The sequence below is a fragment of the Nannobrachium achirus genome (genome assembly GCF_963921795.1).
Source record: "Nannobrachium achirus genome assembly, chromosome: 2".
NCBI lineage: Eukaryota > Metazoa > Chordata > Actinopteri > Myctophiformes > Myctophidae > Nannobrachium > Nannobrachium achirus.
The window spans coordinates 11213134-11233048 of NC_137811.1; the positions used below are offsets into that span (position 1 = coordinate 11213134).

At 41.9% G+C, this 19915-nt stretch overlaps 1 protein-coding gene across 1 annotated transcript; it reads left to right on the forward strand.

Annotated features, from left to right (window-relative positions):
* Positions 1 to 245: 245 nt before the first annotated feature.
* Positions 246 to 19476, forward strand: LOC308296400 (guanylate-binding protein 1-like; the record flags this gene model as incomplete). Its single annotated transcript, XM_080739675.1, has 12 exons — positions 246 to 312; positions 4041 to 4250; positions 9036 to 9163; positions 9240 to 9349; positions 9833 to 10020; positions 10141 to 10377; positions 11160 to 11548; positions 12590 to 12802; positions 12959 to 13061; positions 13599 to 13780; positions 13885 to 14032; positions 19394 to 19476. The coding sequence occupies 12 exons, from the start codon at positions 246 to 248 to the stop codon at positions 19474 to 19476; spliced, it is 2058 nt and encodes a 685-aa protein (XP_080595801.1).
* Positions 19477 to 19915: the final 439 nt, after the last annotated feature.

The following is a 19915-nucleotide window of genomic DNA, read 5'->3' on the forward strand; positions in this document are numbered from 1 at the left end:
TAAACCAACTATCCTTGACCAAGGAACACTATAACGTCACCTTTAAATCAAGTGACATTATACTGAGAAAAACATTTCACAATCAATAATAAAAACCATCAACCATACAGGTACGTATTCTTAGCATTTAAGTAACTTCAGTACCTTTAAGCTTTAACCCCAATTGGTACACTCCAATCACCCTGTCCGTCACTATAAATTAAGGCTTGGACACAGGTGTGACGCTTTTGGAGGATCAGCGTGACATGCAATTTGGAATCACACCACAGCTCCAGGCGGAGCCGCTCATTTCACCAGAGTCTACTCAGGCAGGTAGGGTTAGGTTTAGGCATAGTTTTACTCGGGTTAGGTTTAGACATAGTTTTACTGAGGTTAGGGTTAGGGTTAGGCATAGTTAGTTTTACTGAGGTTAGGTTTAGGGTTAGGTTTAGGCATAGTTAGTTTTACTGAGGTTAGGGTTAAGGTTAGGTTTAGGTGGTCAGACCACCCGGCACCTCAGTGCGGTGCAAAAGGAGCACTCCCTAGCTCCGGTTCAGCCAATCAAAAGCTTCCGTGGGCAGGGTTTGCCTGGAGCTGTGGTGTGATTCCAAATAACACATCAGTGACCAGTAACAGGAAGTAAAGTTGTTTAGCAAAGCTGATCTTTTTGAATAAACGAAAACAATGAAAATGTAAAATGCCAACAATACAAACAATTCAACACATAAGTAGCTGGCATACGTAGCAACAAAACATTGTTGGTGACCATGTGGCTGTTACAAAGGAAGTGATAAACATGGCAAAGTGGGAAAGGTAGTCTGTCTTTACCACATATTTCATATGTAAATTACCCCTCCCACAGTTGGCAGCATGGACCTTAGTGAACCAACAACAGGGTAAGTGTTGAATTCAATCAAGCATGATGAAAACCTAATCAAAAATATTAAAAAATCAGCATGCACACACGTGCACACACACACACACACACACACACACACACACACACACACACACACACACACACACACACACACACACTAGTCCTGTGCCTGGGGGGGGGGGGGGGGGGGGGGATGTCAGAGTATGAAGTCAGCATGCAGACAGATAGCCCTAGAATGTCTGTGATTTTACGAATAAGTATTCATATAATACACAGCCATAGATCAGTTCCCTTTGCGCGGTTAGCAGCTAATCTGCGTGTTACTTGAGTACTCACCCAATAATTAATTCCTCAGCCTTGGAGACGGATATTGTCTTCTAGTTTTATATCCCTTTGAAAGTTCTGGCTGAAAATGTGTATTTAGTCAAATATCTCCACTTTCCCAAGGAAGATTTGATATATTCAGTCCAGCAGACGGACAGATATTCGCTAAATTAATAGTTGCCCACATGCAGACATGGCATGTGTAATGCAAGTGGTTGGTATTGGTATATGTAACCTACAGTACATTCAATTTCTAAATTCTTTCTCGTATGTATTTGAACTCCAATGGGAAAGGTTGATGTAGGATAGGCATGCAAAATAAGACTTAAATGTATGCACTGCAGACAATTTGAAACAAATCTTACCATGAGCTGTGATTGGACTACTTTTCCGGACAGAGATCCCTGTTCTTCAGCCACACTGTGAATACTTTTTAGGAACACCTATGAAATAAAGTGACTTTTTCCTTCATGTGATAACTGTAGAATTGTATTTATGATTCCAGAAATATTTCGCCAACATCAGAGCATTCAATGAGTCCCCCTCTGAACTTCAGTACTGGACGTTCAGACACATAGTAAGAGCACTGGTCTTTTTTCAACTTCACCTAGAAAGACATAAAGAGTGATCATGGATTTATTTTTAAATATGGATCTTCTTGGCATTTGCTAATGAACACAACATGTTTTATAAACAATACATAACCTTGGCCATGAATCAGTTAAAAAGCTGCTCTAGAAAAATGTTGGTTTACATTATATCAATGTGAATATTTGTGCTACGGTAGAAACTAATGTCTTGCTAGTGTTAGCTATTTGTGTGCTCTTTAATGTGATCAAACCATCCCGGTCACATGAATGACCGGGGAGTAGAGGTCTTCGGACCTGCCGAGATCCGAAATTACCCGGGGTCCGACCCAACATGCGACAGAAAATGATCAACAACATGCGACAGAAAATGATAGCCTTGACCGCATTGGCTAGCCAAAGAAGAAGGAATAAAGAAAACATGGATTTATTTGTATTTACAAACTGTCCGCATTGATTGACTTACTGGTCTGGGAAAAGATCATTTTGTGACGAGAGGCACAGCGCCGCTGACAGCAGCAGCAGCTGCAGCTGCAACCACGTTAGGTAAGAAAGAAGTCTCATACAACTCTTAATAATAACGTTGGAATTCCGTCATTTCGGGGCCACAGGTTCGGGTCTCGGACGTCTCGTTCTGCGCGGGTATCGGATCTAATTTGCCTAATAACAGTACGGGGCCGTCGGACCGGGTCCGTCACGTTTCGGGGCTCTTCGGGTAACGGTTCTGAAATTCCAAATTATAGACGGGGCCAAATGGGTCCGGCTCCATTTCCCCCGGGTCCCTTTGGGTTCGGGTAGTTCAAATTGGACCCGTGAAGACCTCTACCGGGTAGGTTTACCTGGTGAGGGATCGAAGTTTCACAATCAAAATTGTATTGAAATTGAAATTGTAAACAAATGTTGTGACCACATTTGCAGAAACACGTTGAATTATGTTTATCTCTGGAAAAATAAAATAAATAAATAAAATAAAACCTAACCTTATTAAAAAATATATAATACTTTTTTTTGACAAATTGGGCAGTGGGACATTTTTGCACTACTGTAATTGATTTAGCAGAGGGAATAAGGCATTCTAAAGGCAGACGCGCATGAAGAAATAACAATAGGTTACCTTTCTGTGTTGCTCCAACTAATTAGCCAGTAGCTATGCCCCTCCCCTAAAAGCTTTTGTCCAATGCTAGCTTAGCAACCGGCAGCTTGCCAAGGCTGTTGCCAAGGCAAACCTTGGCAAGCAGGAAGTTATTCTAAGCTAGCATTGGAGATTGGACAAAAGCTTTTTGGGAGGGGCATAGCTACTGGCTAATTATGGATGGTGTATGTTCCAAATTCCAAAATATAACCAATCTCTGAAAGACATTTTCAGACACATTTAAGATTCTTTCTTTCTTTCTTTCTTTCTTTCTTTCTTTCTTTCTTTTGTTAAATGACAGTGAAGAAGATGATCCTATAGACATTGATTCTCAAAATATTCCACCAACTACGACCTGTGGCCCAGAGACTCCACAAGGTGAGACAACCTATGGTTAACCTAAAGTTCCACAGAATATCACACATTCCTAATCGAATGAAGCTCAAACACTTTGAAGGGATATTTCACTTTGAAACAACTTTTTAAAACTGCGTGCAGTAATATTGCCAAGTTATAAACGTCACCACAGCAATAAGCGCCACAATCATTTGGAGAGACTTTAGTTACTAGTTACTTTGTAGATTTTGATTATTATTACAAATTAATCACTTCAGGCCCCTTAATCACTTAGACCAGCGGTTCTCAAACCCAAAAGTGGTAAAGCATGCACGCACGCACGCACGCACGCACGCACGCATGCAACCATTGCAAGGTTGTCGAGCAACCCTGCAATGCATGTATTTTACCCATATACCGGTACCTCAACTCCTGCTCCACTCACCCAGCAGTGCACAGCCTCCACCGCTCAGTTCACACGGGTGTGATTCTTTTCTTGTCCTTATTACTGTGCGATCTTCAATGCTCCAAGCAACAAAGGCGAATACCAACAGAACATTATTACAGGCCATTGACCTAGACTAACAAGTCATGATGGCCACAACCCACAACTTGCGTCATGGCAACCACACTTCCAATTTCTGAACATTTCCCTTTTCTGTAGTTCAACTTTCAGGCCATCAATAATATTAGATGCTCCATTCAAATAAATGAAGAAATAAATACAAATAAACGTAAAAGTACTTTTAAGCATTTATCATTTTGTCCCTTTGTGTTTCTTGTACTTTCTCCACTTGCACAGTAGCACTAGAAGTGGCCATTGTGGCAGCCTGCATCATGAAGGAGCCAGTGTGTCTGATAGAGAGTGACAGTGATGGAAGACTTCATATGGTTCCCAGAGCCCAGATGATGTTAGAGCAGATTGAGCAGCATGTGGTTGTGGTGTCAGTAGTGGGCCTGTACCGAACCGGAAAGTCCTACCTCATGAACAAGCTGGCTGGGGCCAACAAAGGTGAGCATCTTCATTATAAGATAATACATTAATGATACGGTATGTGTTACAAACAGTGTTGGGTGTAACAGTGCTAACTGACGATGTTACGTAGCGCTGTTAGGTTTGGTAGTAATTGAATAACTTAGTTATTAAGTTACTTTTGTAATTTAGTAGGATCGTTACCAGTTACATTTTCTGAAAAATAACGGCCTTAATAATTAGAGGCCAAGCCACGCAGTGGCAAAGGCCACTCATTGATATTGTACTTCATCATTATTATTCTTCCGACACTTTTTCTCTAGTGGCTTGACCGTGCAGTCGCTTTTTACGAAACTCGGCAGTATGGCAGAGGACTATGCCAAACGGCTAAAACACGAAGCTCGCAACAATCGGCCAAAGGGTGGCGCTGTAGGAAGCCTTTGAAAAATGCAAACTTTGAACAGGTATAGCTCATGCTCTGTTTGAGGTACAGCCATGAAACCTGTGTACACTTATGCGTCTCCTCATGCCGAACAACCTTTACACTCTGACTTTTGACCTCTGACCTTTAGTTCTCCCACCATTTTGAATTATATGAAAAACAGTAAAAGTCTATCTCCTCCTGGGATTTTCACGTCACGTGCATGAAACTTTTTTTACATGAACATTGGGCAAATACGGTCAGATCTGTCTCGGCGGATTTATTTTAAAGTGAAACATATCTTTTTTTATAATTCACTGAATATTGTGGTTTTATGCAAATTATTCTTCTGCCTCTAAATCATACATGCAAAGTGACATGTTCATGGCATTTGGCAAAGATGTAGAGGGTTAGTCCAAATATCACTGAAACCAATCTTATTCCAATTGACCAAAGGGGGGCGCTATACGAAGCATTTGAAAATTCAAACTTTAAACGGGCATAAGTCATGCCTCGTTTCGTTTAAAGACATGCAAGTTGCTTACACACGTGCCTTGACTCAAGCAGAAGCCATCTGTTTCTTTGTTAAGTAAGCTCCAGCCTTCGATTTTCCGCCATTTTGAGCAGTTTGTAAAACGCTTATACCCGCTTTTATTGTGGAATTTTCGCGTCATGTGCACAGAACTTTTTGTACATGAACTTTGGACCAATATCTAAAGATCTGTAAAATCAGATTTTTTTTTAATTGAAACATTCTTTTTTAATAATTCAATGAATATTGCAGTTTTATGCAAATTATTCTTCTGCCTCTAAAACTTACATGCAAAGTCAAATTTCCATGATGAACTACTGTAGAGGGTTAGTCCAAATATCACTGAAACCAATCTTACCCCAATTGGCCAAAGCGCTATATCATTTTGAAAGAAGGCACTCAGTGTGTCAAGTACATTACACGAAACCTTTTTTTTTAATGACTGGTCCATTATGTGTGACTGCCGAAGTGTAGTGGTTAATGCCTGTGCCTGATATATGGAAGGTTGTGAGTTCAAACCCCATGTCGGGTTGAGTTGATGTTAACATCCTGGATGCCCATGGCATGTGCGTATGTCAAACTCTTTAATGTTGACACATCTGATCTAACTCCAGATCACGTTCATGTTTAAAATGAGCCCTTCTCTACCGGCCGTTATTTTTCTGTTCTGAGTGAAAGAAAATATGATCACTCGAAATTTTCAGAAATACTGAAAACAATAAATACAAATAAAATAAGAAATCAAGGCACCCAGCCTACATAGAATTTTGTTTTCTTCTTTTTTTAACTAACATGATTAACAGAACCTGTGGCTGTCTGGTGTAGTGGTCAGGGCATATGCCTTTCATGCAGAAGGTCGTTGGATCGAATCCTGCCTGGGGTTGATATAAGCATAAAACCATGACATTTCGTAGACTTGTACAGTTTGGGTCCTTGAACAATGTCTGATATGGAGCCTTCCCAAAAATGCCCCTCCTTGATGCGTATTTTAATATCCGCCATTACTAAATAATGTATTTTGCATCATAACTCCTGAACCAAGCATTGTGTCTCAAATCCCGCATGCAGCGTCCGATTGCCGTGAAAGGCCCAAGAATGCATGGCACCCTTTTCACTTTGACCAATTATAGAGTCACCAGTAGGCAAAAAAAAAGAAAACACCTGACCTGCCGGAGACCTGTTCGGAAGAACACTGCTTCTAGTTTTTCTTTGATTTCTTATTTGCTTTACCTTGATGCTTTTTTGCTTTCCTGCTTTTTATGGCTTGGCCACTTTATCGCTGCTTGCAGCTACATTTTACATTTAAGACCTATAATTCCCTGTTCTTTCTGTTGCCACAAAGGAAAAATAATCTGACACATTTGCACTGTTTCCTGAATGAATGAGCTCTTCTCTCTCTGTCAGAGGAGCCTGATAACTAAACGGATTAATGAGGGAATCGTTCACTTTGTGATGCAAGCATGAAACGTGGTACATATACAATTCGTATCCCACTCTTTTCAAAAATAGCGCTGGCCACGTAAAAATCCAAGTTGTCCGTCCAAAAATGTTGTTTTTCCTTTATAACTCGAATAGCATTGATTTTAAGACCCATAAATGTATTAAAGTCGAATGTAAAGATGGGCATTGCGAACGTTTTGGTACCAAGTACATGTCTGTATCTATTACGGTTCTTAAGATACAGCATATAGTCAGAGTAGATTAATGGCTAATTTTAACACTCTGGTAGGCTGCACTCTATTTTATGTTTACCAAACTCCCTCGCAGGTGGGTTTTAATGGTCAATAAGGGAAAAAGTAACCTAACAAGTTACTTTTCTCATTTGGCAACGGAGTAATGTAAGAAGTTACTTTTTAATGGCAATAACGATGTAAAACGATCAAAAAGTAACAATACTCAACACTGATTACAAAGTCCACAAAATAGAACATCGTGGTTCAGATTATTACCAATGCATGTGCTCATTTTAACAAATTGTCATTTTGGGGCGCCCGCTGGCCTAGTGGTCAAGGCGCATACCACATACTAGGCTATGATGCCTGCTGGCGTCGCCGGTTCGATTCCCGATCCGGACGACCTTTGCCGCATGTCATTCCCCATCTCTCTCCCCATTTCCTGTCAGGCTACTATCCTATCAAATAAAGGCATAAAAAGCCCAAAAAACAAATCTTAAAAAATAAAAAATAAAAAAATTGTCATTTTGTCAACTTAACCGTTTCTCTACGGTGGTAAAAGCTAGTTGCCAATTAGAGCACTACAATGGCACCTGGAGAGGTGGGAACCTGGACAACTGGGCACCAAAACCATCAGGGAACTAGGGATACGTTGGCACCGGTGCCCAGTCATTCCAAATATATGGTGGCCAGATGTCCCTAGTGCCCGCCTGACATTTTTTTCTCAATGCGTTTTCTGAGGTTTTAATACATTTATTCGCCATTGAATTCATGATTCAATGATGAGATAATTGAATAATAAGGTGATATTTGAATTCATCATCCTTCTAATAATAGAACCCACAGCAAGGGCCATGGAGTGCCACTTTGCGTTGTGAGGGCTTTGTGCCAGACACACCAGCAATCCAACTGGGTCCACACTGAGCAAATATTGCTCAGTACTCTGGCAAGCTGCTTTCAACACCTTCAATGTAGGCCTATACTTAATGTACAATTTGAATGAAAGTTCAGTATTGTACTGAACACTATGCCCGCCCTAACAGTTTGTAATAGAGGGTATGCGCATGCATAAAGCGAATGGCATATCGAGTGGCAAATCGAGTGGCAAAGTTTATAGTTTAAAGCTATACTGTGTAAGTTGCTCAACTTGTGGTCAGTAGCTCTATAGCAAACCTCGGTCGCGTCCGCGTCTTTCGGCCGTTTTTCGGTTCTCACACCCCCGCGTCTGCCTCCACCTCGCCGAGATCTATCTTTTGAGGGGTCCCTGGTTCCTGTGCGTTCAGCCATTCCGGAGATACACTCCTTCACCCATGCTTACCGTGCACCCGAGTATAGAGACACACGGGAGACTACAAATATGGCAGCCCTAGCGACCCCACTCCAAGATGCGCTGTGATTGGCCGGCAGTGTATAACCCTCGCTGTGATTGGCCGGTAGTATGATGACGTCATTTTGCCGCGAAAACCCGCCCCTGTCACTGCTAAGAAGAAAACATATAAAGAGCAGGCTTCAGAAGCTGAAAATAACGGAGTGGGGGTTCTAAAACTTTAGCGATTTAACAGTTAGGACCATTTTAAGATTTGTTTTACAAAAAAAGTTACATGGTATAACTTTAACGTTGTTTAATGCAATCAGATGGGACTTTTCTGTTTGGATGTATGGGCTGTCTGTTTGGATGTATGGGCTGTCTGTTTGGATGTATGGGCTGTCAAGGCCAGAAAGTAGTTTTTTTGCCACTCAGTAGGCGTTCCCGCATAACTTCCGGGTATGATGATGATGTCACGCGCATACCCTCTATATCTTCTCAGGGCAAATGTATTATACTGACGACCCAAATGATGCCGCCGTTGAATAACACGGCGCAAAGCCCTCTCTGAGTATTCTACACACTCAAGAACCTCGTCTGTCCACTACTGGCCATTTGGGAACCCTACTCACGTTGGGTGTCTTCACACGATTATTAAACCATTGCTTATTTTTTCTTTTCCCTACCTCATTAACTTTTATGATGTTGATGATGGTGATGAATGAGTTGGACTTGCCGCTCATAAAGATGCTTTTTCATGACTGTATCAAAGCTAGAATGACTCTGAAATCAAATGTGTATTTCCCTTTAAGACTCAAGCATCAATATGGATGGTCTAGTTGAAATGTTTAATGCAATTGGTTTTGTTCTTGTCCCATAATCCGTCCTCAAGGATTTCCTCTGGGATCCACCATCCAGTCCAAGACAAAGGGCATCTGGATGTGGTGTGTACCTCACCCCAGAAAGACCGACCACACTCTGGTGCTGCTGGATACAGAGGGACTGGGAGATATAGAGAAGGTGAGACACGATCGATGAACTACATGTGATCAGAGTAATGTAACTACCGCATCCAAACAGTGTCTCCTGGTTTCAGGGAGATGCAACGAATGACAACTGGATCTTTGCCATGGCAGTTCTGCTCAGCAGCACCCTGGTCTACAACAGCATGGGCACCATTGATAATAAAGCCCTGGAGAACCTTCAGTATCCTTCAAATCATTCACTCTTCCCTCTTTTGCTCATGTCATTTCATATCTGGGATTATTGAGTTTATGTATAACTTTATTATAGTCTTTTCCAGTGCAAGTACTTGGACAAGCTCAAGTAAATTGTTTTGGGAAAGGCCTGGCAAATGTATGCTTAAATCTTCTCTCAAATCTGCAGATGAATCTTTTGAAATAAAATGAACAACCCTTATGCTTAGAGCATGTTTCTTGGTATTGTGAATGTAATGAGAGGGTGGGAGTGGTACAGCCATACGTAAGTTGCTTTCGGGCTAAAAACAATGTTTCAGGGACGGTTTTCTTTTTTTATTTAATACTAAATAAATGTATCTCATATTGGCATTTCTGTCTTTTCAGATGTTCACATTTCAGTCCTAAAACAAAATTTTACCTCCTGTAAAAAGGTTTACAAACCCAGTGTTGTGTGAGTTTCTTTTGTCATCCTCAACAAGACCCATTACAGCTACGTGACGGAACTGACCAAGCATATAAAAATGAAGTCCAACAAGGATGAGAATGATGATCGTACATATATACGTTTCCTTCCCTCATTTGTCTGGGCTGTGCGAGATTTCTCACTCGATCTGGAGCTAGATGGGAAACCCATAACAGCAGACGAGTATCTGGAAAACGGACTCAAGGACAAACCAGGTTTCATGAACTTCTGAAAATGATTGGAATATAATTTAGATTTCAACAATTTAAAGTAGGCATTAGAACCTCTTTACACTAAAAAGTATTGTGTTCTGTATGTGTGTCATTGTTGTAAAGGTAAAGAGAATCAGCAGTACAACGAACCCCGTCGCTGCCTTCGTAAATTCTTCTTGCCCCGCTCATGTTTTGTGTTTGAGAGACCGGCCAGGCCTAAGTTAATGAGACGGATGGAGGAACTGACTGATACTGACCTGGATCCAGACTTTGTTCAACAGACAAGAGAATTCACTGAACACATCTACACCAAGTCTGAGACCAAGACTATTGGTGATGACATAAAGGTCAATGGCAGATGTAAGTATAGGATTTAAATACCAGTAAGACTCCCTAAGAGATAAGCGACCATCAGGTCGCATACACAAACTTTAGAAGGCAATGTTAGCCACCGTCAGGTCACATACACAAACTTTAGAAGGCAATGTTAGCCAATCAGGAGGGAATATGGGAAATGGGATAGATCCATGTTGATGACATGACTTTAGAGATACTGTGTACCGCTTTGCGTGATTTTAGGGCAAAATCTGTAGGAGCACTGTCCAAAAATTGTGTTTTGCAAGAATCTGCATCATGGTGGCGCTAGAAGAGGGCCATGTGAGAAATGTGTGGAGGTTGTGGTTTTGGCAGCCAAGGAGTGTGTGTGCAAAGTTTGGCATAGATAGGGGCAACGGTGGCGGAGATATGAGTAGGGCAAAAGTGTGACGTGACGTGACGTGACGTGACGTGACGTGACACTGCAGTCACTGGGCTTCTGGCATTTATATCAGCCAACAGCATTTGAGGGATTGACATCAATGCCTGCTGCCTGTGCTCGCTTTGCACTCTGACACATCAAGTGTTTATTGTCAAGAATATTATGTGATAAATGTAATATCATATATTTCCGTTTCCTATTTTAAAAAAGTACCTTTCTAAAGGATTCATAACAGTATAATATAATATTCTAGATACCTCCCAGCCTCCCCCTTTTTTGTTGTTGTAGTGACATTGGAATTAGAAACATCTGACTTTTGTGTGATCCAGCATAAACATCAATCTCTGAACTATCAACACTTGCTAAATGGGTCTTCCTTCCACAGTGCTTGGTCAGCTGGCAGATGCATACTTGAAAGCCATCCGTAATGGAGAGGTTCCCTGCCTGGAAAATGCTGTGAGGGCATTGGCTGAGATTGAGAATGCCAAAGCCGTTGAGCAGGCCCAAGTCCTCTATGTACAGAGGATGCCTTCATCCTCTGTCCCCACCAATACCCCAGAGGAGCTGTCTGCAATCGATGCATCCAGTGAGAATACCAAAGCAGTTGAGCAGGCCCAGGTCCTCTATGTACAGAGGATGCAGTCAGTTCGCTTCCCCACCAACACCCTGGAGGAGCTGTCTGCAGTCCATGCATCCAGTGAGAGAGAGGCCGTGGCACTTTTCATGAGACGTTCTTTCAGAGATGACAACCGTGAATATCAGAAGAAACTTGTGGTATGTGTATGAATCATCAGCCGCTGTTGTCATATTGTGTCTATTATATCACCTCTATGCAGGTTTTTTTTAAATCCTCTAAAAGCTTAGTCAAATTATTGTTAGTTTGAATCTTTTGTTTAATACAGCTGTTTTACCTTGCATCCCGATATGCATAGTTTGTGGGAAACCCTCCCACTTACCAGTATTTGTTACGCTTTTAACACTTGGGATTCCATTATTTTGGTAATTATTTGGCTACAGAGTGCCGCCATACACTATCCCTGGAAGCCACGATTGTGTCCATGATGTGGAAATGCAGTCTTGTAATGGCGATCAGTATGTTTATTTTCACACGGAAATGAAAAATTCCAACTGCGGCCAACCATCGCGGCCCAGTTTCGCCGTAAAAAATATATAAAAAACGTTTCTCGGCGATAGAAGCGTTTTTGAAAGTAGATTCCGAGATAAAGCTGTTTCTTTGCAGCAGCAATGAATAGGAGCCTATGGAGATTACATGCTTCCTGGTGCTGGCGGCCTTGTTGCATCATGGGTTATTTAGTGTTTTCGCTCACCAGCGGCTGCAGCAGTGCCTGTTCACCTTGTAACCATGGTAACCAGGTAACTCGTCCCTGGATGTGATAATGGGGCCTTGGCCCCGCACCGCCATAATTCTTATCACGTTCCTGGACGCAATTGGCGCCGGAAGTGTTTTAAAAAGAAAGGATACAATGCATGGTCGGCAAAAGGATGAGTGTAAAACAAAAACGAGCACTATCAGTCTGTATATAATGTGGTTTACTGGGTGCACGACTGCACGGCTCACAAAGACTCACAGTAGGAACGTAATAGCCAGCACTCCGAAGCGTCAAGCCTATGTACAGGTGTTCTCATACACGCTGAGGAAGTGTATGCTGTGAAAGTCTGTGCCCCTATGAGTTAAAAGTAGCAGAAGTTAAAGTAAAGCACAAGAAACTAAGCTGGACTGTGCAATAAACTACAACACACCGCAAATGAATCCATTCGTGATTCATTTTGACTCTGCCCAACTTATGTTTTCAGATTGTACTTCAGGAGGAATACAATCGGTTCCGTGAGAAGAACTTCACCGAGTCCAGGAAGGCGTGTGAACATATCATCAAACAAGTCTTCAAACCTCTGGAGGACAACCTGGGAGCTGGTCTCTATGCTGTCCCTGGAGGATACAAGAGCTTCTGCCAGGACCTCCAGATGATGACTGATAAATACAGACATGCAGAAGGCAAAGGAGTCAAGGTGAGTCTGATTTCTAGCAACTTCAGATCGGAGTCAGAGAATGTTAAATTAAACTATACTGATGATGGCTAACAGGTAGGCTTACTGTGTGTGTCTGTGTATGTGTGTGTGTCTGTCTGTCTGTCTGTCTGTCTGTGTGTGTTTGTGCGATACCAGGCTGAGGAGGTGCTGAAGGCATACCTGGATGAGAAGGTGATAGTCGGCAAGGCCTTACTGGCAGCCGATAAACACGTCTCTGAGGCACAACGGAAAGCAGAAGGTAAAATATATTAACAACCCATATTTTTTTTAAAGTCGTGAAAATGTGTGCAAATCTTTGAATATTTGTATTTTTAAAGCAAATTTTGCTTCTGGGTGGTCCCTGGAACTAAATATTTTGAGATGGGGGTCCGTGGCCAAATACATATCATTTTGGGGGTCCTTCACATGAAAAGGTTTGAGCACCACGAACTGAGCTCCAGTTAAGTGAAAAGGACCTTTTCTTTGACGACGTTTAGCCAGATTGCTGACATAGAAACATAGGTTTTTCAAAAGACCTTAGAAGGATTCAAAAAACACCTATAGAATCGGGTCAACAATTCGGGTCAAAAATAGCAGAACTACAAGCTCGCAGTGCGGCACTCGGTGCTGCGCTGTGAGCTTGTATATCTGCTATTTTTCAATGGTTAAAGCATTAAATAATAATACACCATAATGTGTACCCGTTCTGAATAGGTTAAAGGGTCAGTAAATCAATCAAGCTTTATTCGTATAGAAGATGTTGTGGTGAACGTTCTGTGTTATTGGTTTCCTACAGAGGATAAAGCGAAATGGGAGGAGGCAGTGAGGGAGAGACGGGCCATGGAGGAGCTACAGAGGCTACGGGAGAGGCAGATGGCCGATCGACAGAGAACCCAAGAGGAGAATATGAGACAGCTCCAGGAGAAGATGGAGAGAGAGCAGATGCAAGCCAAAGCAGAGCATGAGAGGCTGATGGCTGTAAGTGATTTATATGAATAGCGTAGGCCTGTTGGTTAAAAAATCTTCCTTTTTAATGTGTCTCATGTTGTTTGTGTAATGTGTCTGCTAATGTGTTCTTTTAGGAGATTCAGGAGCAAAAGGAAAGAGCCGATGAACAGGAGCAACAGCGGTTGGAAGACCAGCAGAGGCAGTTGGAGAAAGAGAAGAATACAGGCTGGTGGGAAAGCACCTATGATGCTGTTACAAAAATGTTCTCTTCATTCTGGACGGGTACACGTCAGGGTTTCCTCTAGGCATTTTTGGGGCCGGCCACCTTGGCCGGCAGGATTATATTTTACCGGCCAATCAATTAATTTATCGGCCATATTATACATACGTGTTTGCAGATGAGATACTGTATGTGCAATGTGCATGGTGCACCCAACTGATAATTACACCATTTTATGTTAGCTTTCCTCTTTATCACAGATACAATTGCAATCTGTTCCTGAGTTAACGAAATAATAGCCTAACCTTTGTTTTGTTTTTTAATGTTATGTTATGATGGCGCAAGGAAGGTTGACTTGCCTCTGTTGCTTTGACCACCACAATGGCATCACATCCATGTGATCAGAAAGTCATGTGCGTGCTTGTATAATATCCATGTGATTCCACAGAGTTCGGGTCCCTTTTTTATTATCGTCTACTGGGCCCAGCTTGGTCCAGATTACCTTGGAAGAACCCCAGTTCTGTTCGGATCATAACACTAAACCCACGCTGATTGTTACAAGCTGCTGGAACTGTCAGCTGTGAAACTTGATGTGTGCTTCTCCGTATGGCTGTGTGCGTATCTAAAATAGCAGACATACAAGCTCACAGAGCTTGAAGCTCTGATATTTTCAATGTGCTGTGCGTAACCATCGTAGGACGAATATAGACTTATCTAATGCGCACAGCGCAGCATGAAGCAGCAGCAGTGGCAGTGAGCTCCACTGTCATGTCACAGAACATGATACAATTTTAAAATAATGATAGGTTTTAATGGTTGTAGCTTTACTACTTTAGCCAAATAATTATGTGAATAATAAGATTAAATGATAAAATAGCCTAAGACGCATTTTCCCAGACAGCCACGGTGGCCAGTGGACTTTATAATTACCGACATTATGACATTAACTTTGCATCCAACTCATATGAGTGAAATGAATAGAACTGGAGCTACAGCCCCTAAATGAATAAGTGGACTGTCTGAATGCTATGCAACGTGTAAGAGCTTTACATTATGGTAAATGTATCATAAACGTTAAACGGTTTATTGTGAATGAATCAGGTAATGAGATAATCAATATGCATTAGAAGCCTGGTAGCTCTGACAAATGGGTTAATTTAATTAGCTATTCAAAACTTTCTATGGAAATGTGGACTGATTTAAAATGTAATCTTTCACAAATCACATCTGTAAGATTATTTGTGAGGAACCACATTAAGATGTATGGAAATAGACTCCCTTATTAGCCCTATTCACGGCCCGCCCACTCAGCAACTTCCTGCTGCTGAAGTCACGTTTTGAAGGGTAAACCCCTGCTAAAAACCCATAGTGTTAACACAGAACTCGCAAATTTAAAGCAATTTCCGAATAGTACAGTATAAAATACGGCTAGCATGAACAAGAGCACAAGATAGAAAAAGGCACAAAGCATTATAATTTACTTAACCGTTCGAAATAATGATTTATTGGCTTTAAGTCCAGCAATTTCTGTGTTATTTTACCCTTCTAAACTGACGTCAGCGCCAGGAAGTTGCTGAGAAATTTGCTGAGTGGGCGGGCCGTGAATAGGGCTTATTGGTGGAGCCAGAGTCGACATGTATTGAAATGATTGGACCTGCCTAGAATGTTAGAGCAGACAAACCCTGGGAAATAGAGAGGTAAGGGGAATCCTCAACAGGGTGCAACATCTATCGAAGATATCGACTGCAACACTCTATGATATTACTGTATCAGTGTCACCAGGGCCGCCGCTACTATGAAGCACATGAAGCAGTGCGCTTCAGGCATCATGCTGACAAAGGGCACCAACAAATTAGAGAAAAGAAAAAAGAAGAGCCAAGCCGATCCATTTGATCTGGGGGCGGGGCCGCAGCACAGTCCGCAACACTGAGTCTGCACTCACTCACAGACAGACACTCACCCAGTGGAGATCCAACGGTCATAAACTGATCTGATCTGATACATTGCAAGTAAGAATCAACTCATGAAGTAACTTATCCCTGCCCAGCTCAACAACTATGGAATATCAACATTAGGGATGTCCCGATACCACTTTTTTGCTGACCGAGTACGAGTACAAGTACTTCATTGTGAGTACTCGCCGATACCGAGTACCGATACGAGTACAATTAATAATACAAAACAATGTGTTGTCATCCTCACAAATCTTAAAATTAGGGATGTTCCTAGCGACTAATTTCACTGACATGTACACGACAATTTTGAAACCTATTCGGATAACCGAAAATTAATTGATGAATTTATTTATTGACATTAACAAGCAGAAAATAGCCAAAATCTAGCACATTTCAATCTATTAGGCTAAACCTCATTTGAAAAAGATATCAAGAGTATATGAAAGCCTTTTAATAATGTTTATACTATTGGAATCTGCTCCAAAATAATTGATTACATCACCAGTGAAAGACGTAGTCTAAAACTAGGTCACCAATTAACTCCCCAGAGCAGCGCACCGCAGCGCAGCTGGACTGACAGGACTCCTCTCGTTAAGTGACCTCTCTCATCTCGCTCATCTCTCATCACTGTTAGGCCTACTTTAAACCATTATTTATGGCATTCGCAGCCAACTTATGACTGAGACTACTTTCTCCATGTTCTCAAAATCTCACCTCAAAATGGATTATTCTTCAGATGAGCGGATCACACTGATGCAACAGGCTCGAGCCGAGCTGCCGAGGTAATGAGTGAGTGATTCACATCCAGTCGCCTTTTTTGGATTTGATTTCTCCATCAAAGGCAAAGCACTCAGACAAACTTTGCATCGTAGCAAGTTTTAAGATTAATGAATGATGAATGATGCTGCTAAATCACTCAATGTAGGCCTACTCATGTTGAAGCAGCAGAAAGACAGACAGACAGCCTGCTGCCGCTGAATGCCAGCGTTCACTCCGTTCAGCGTGCACCCGCTGTGGGTCATCGTGACCACAATTACCAGTATGACAGTCAGGCTCCGCAAATCACCCTTGGTAATTCTTCATGGGGTATTTAAAAAATAGCAGATCTGCAAGCTTGCAGTGCGGCACTGTGAGCTTGCATATCTGCTATTTTTCAATAGCAAAAGTTTAAAATAATTAAGGCCCTGGCTTTCACCTTGAGCCCCAGTAACCCAGTCCCACTTTTCTCCCCCTTGTGACGCCCCTGTTCGGTATCGGCCGCTGCCGTCAGAAGTATCGGGCGAGTACGAGTACAGCAAAATAGGGTTGTATCGGCGCAAGTACCGATACCGCGAGTACCGATACCGCATCCCTAATCAACATGGCAGTGGAGTTATGGTGCTGTGCTGTTAGATACTGTATCTGTTATATGATGTGATCATGGTTGCTGTTACTGCATGCAAAACCCCGCAAATTTCGCGGACATTTCACTCTCGCGCGGGGGGGGGGGGGGGGGGGGGGGGGGGGGCACCCAGGGGGGGGCACCCAACAGCCAGTTGTGCTTCAGGCACCAACATGGTTTGTGGCGGCCCTGAGTGTCACGGTCAGATGATAAATTAGAGTAAAATGCTGTAAATCTGCTCTGCTTATTATTATTATTTACCATACTGAAGACAGAGAATTTGAATTCTTTATTTTATTCATTTGGTTTTCTTTTGATTTTGATTCTTGCTATATATTCAATGGATAAGCGCCTGCTATACCTAAAAGAATACCTACAATTATTTGTATTGATTTGTCAACAATTTTCTCATGTAAGTACTTCTCTAGCCTATGGATAAATGTTACTCCTGTTGAACAATATTTTTCTACCAGTGTTGGGGGTAAAGCGTTACTTTGTTAAAGTTACCTTTTCATGAACGTTATGTTTGCAAATAAACAATACTTTTTTGTTCAAATGTATATTTCTGTTCCTTTTGTAGCAGAAAATACATAAATACGTCCTGACACATTTGCCCTGTTTCCCTGTAGTTATGTCACTGCATTTGCAGCTCAGTCTTCTAGCGAGATGGTTAGGGTTGCATATTATTTTGAATTTGTAGTTGAAAGGAATAAGAACATCACTGTGAATTGTCAGCTTCTAGCTACTTCCACAATTATTGCATGGTGGCAACTCCAGTACAATTACATAGTAAAAGTATTGGAAATACTCAAGTAAAGTACGAATACCTCAAAATTGTACATTACTTAAGTAAATGTAGGCCTACTTAGTTAGCCGACCCTCAAAATTGGATGTCTGCAAATTTCCTGCAACTCAACACAAATAAGTCAGAAATCCTCCTGTTCGGCACCCTCACCTCTCCCAACTTCACAACTGTCTCGACTCAATGTCAACAAACACAAACGTCACCCCGGTAGCAAGAAATCTTGGTGTACTACTGGACTCTGACCTGAGACCTCCGTCTTGAAGGCCTGGGTACAATCTGTGGTTTGCACCTGCTTCTTCCATATTAGTCTAGTAGGAAAGGGGGGCTAAAAGCAGCCCCCCAAACATTCTCATCTCATCTCTGGCCCTCTATTCAGGTATCAGTAAGGCAGGGGTGTCCAAACTATTTTCGAAGGGGGCCACAAAAACCCAAGGTGACACTATCTCCTGACATAATGTACTTTCTTTCAGTCTGACCATAACAAAGTCATATATCATCGTTGTCGGGTGGAAACCTTGTACGTCCAAAACCGTTTCTTTTGCATTTATCATTTTAAAAATGATTTAAACTAGTGAAAACAGCCGATCTACAAGCACACAACGCCTCGCACCGCGAGGCGTTGTGTGCTTGTAGATCTGCTGTTTTCACTACTTTTGTGCGACGGCCTTGTATGATGAAGCAGGGCTTTACTTTGCGAAAGAACGTACACATTTGAAACTTGGAGATACGAGGTTTTCACCCGACAGCGACGATATGCATCACATTTAAATGATTTTATTTAACTATATTTGATATCAGTGGTCTTTTGTCATGTGTGTGCTCTGAACAAAACACAAATTACTCAGCCTAATTATTTCACATTGGCAAATGTAACCTGACGTGCAAGGTACCGCTTCAGAATGTGACAAGTTCTGACAACAGGACAATAAGGAATCCTGACAAATTATACTCTGGGAAAATATTCTTGTTTGAGAGTGCTGGCGGGCCGTTTGTGATACAATTTAGGAATGAAGCAGAGGGCCTGATAAAATTTGTCCTCGGGCCGCATTTGGCCCCCGGGCCACACTTTGGACACTCCTGCAGTAAGGGATCCATTCACCGCCTGCAGCTGGTGCCACAATAAAGGCCAGATAACAGATAAAAAAAATCTCTTTCTCCAGATAAAAAAAAAAAAAAAATCTTTCTCCATTCAAGTGGATGGTAAGATACAGATAAAATAAATCTGTGACAGATATTTTTTTTATCTGTTATCTGGCCCAGTGGTAATGTCTCTCTGGTGCAGAATGCGGCGGCCAGGCTCATTACGGGGACCAGGAGATCGGAACACATAACACCAGACAGTACTGGCTGCACTGCACTGGTTAGTGGTTACCAACAACTTTTAGAATAGATTTTTACATTTTATTATTAACTTTTAAAGCTCTTAATGGCCTGGGCGCCTGGCTGGGCGACTCCCCAATATTTATGTGACCTGCTGGAACGCCATTTGCCTGTCCAGCGCCTGAGGTCCTCAGACTTGGCACAACTGGAGGTTTCTGTGGTCAAATGGGGTAACGAAAGGTGACAGGGCCTTTGTCATCAGGGCGGCCAGGGCCCCGACGGGCCGACACAATGGAACAGCCTTCCTGTAGACCTCAGGTTTTCCAGCTTCCATAACCATTTTTAAATCTAAATTAAAGACACACTTTTTTAAAGAAAAGCCTTCTTAAAGGAGTAGTTCACCCCCAAAATGACTTTTTTTTATATTGATTAGTCACGCCATGGAGACTAGAGTTCAATAATTTTTTTTGGTTTTTGTCACATT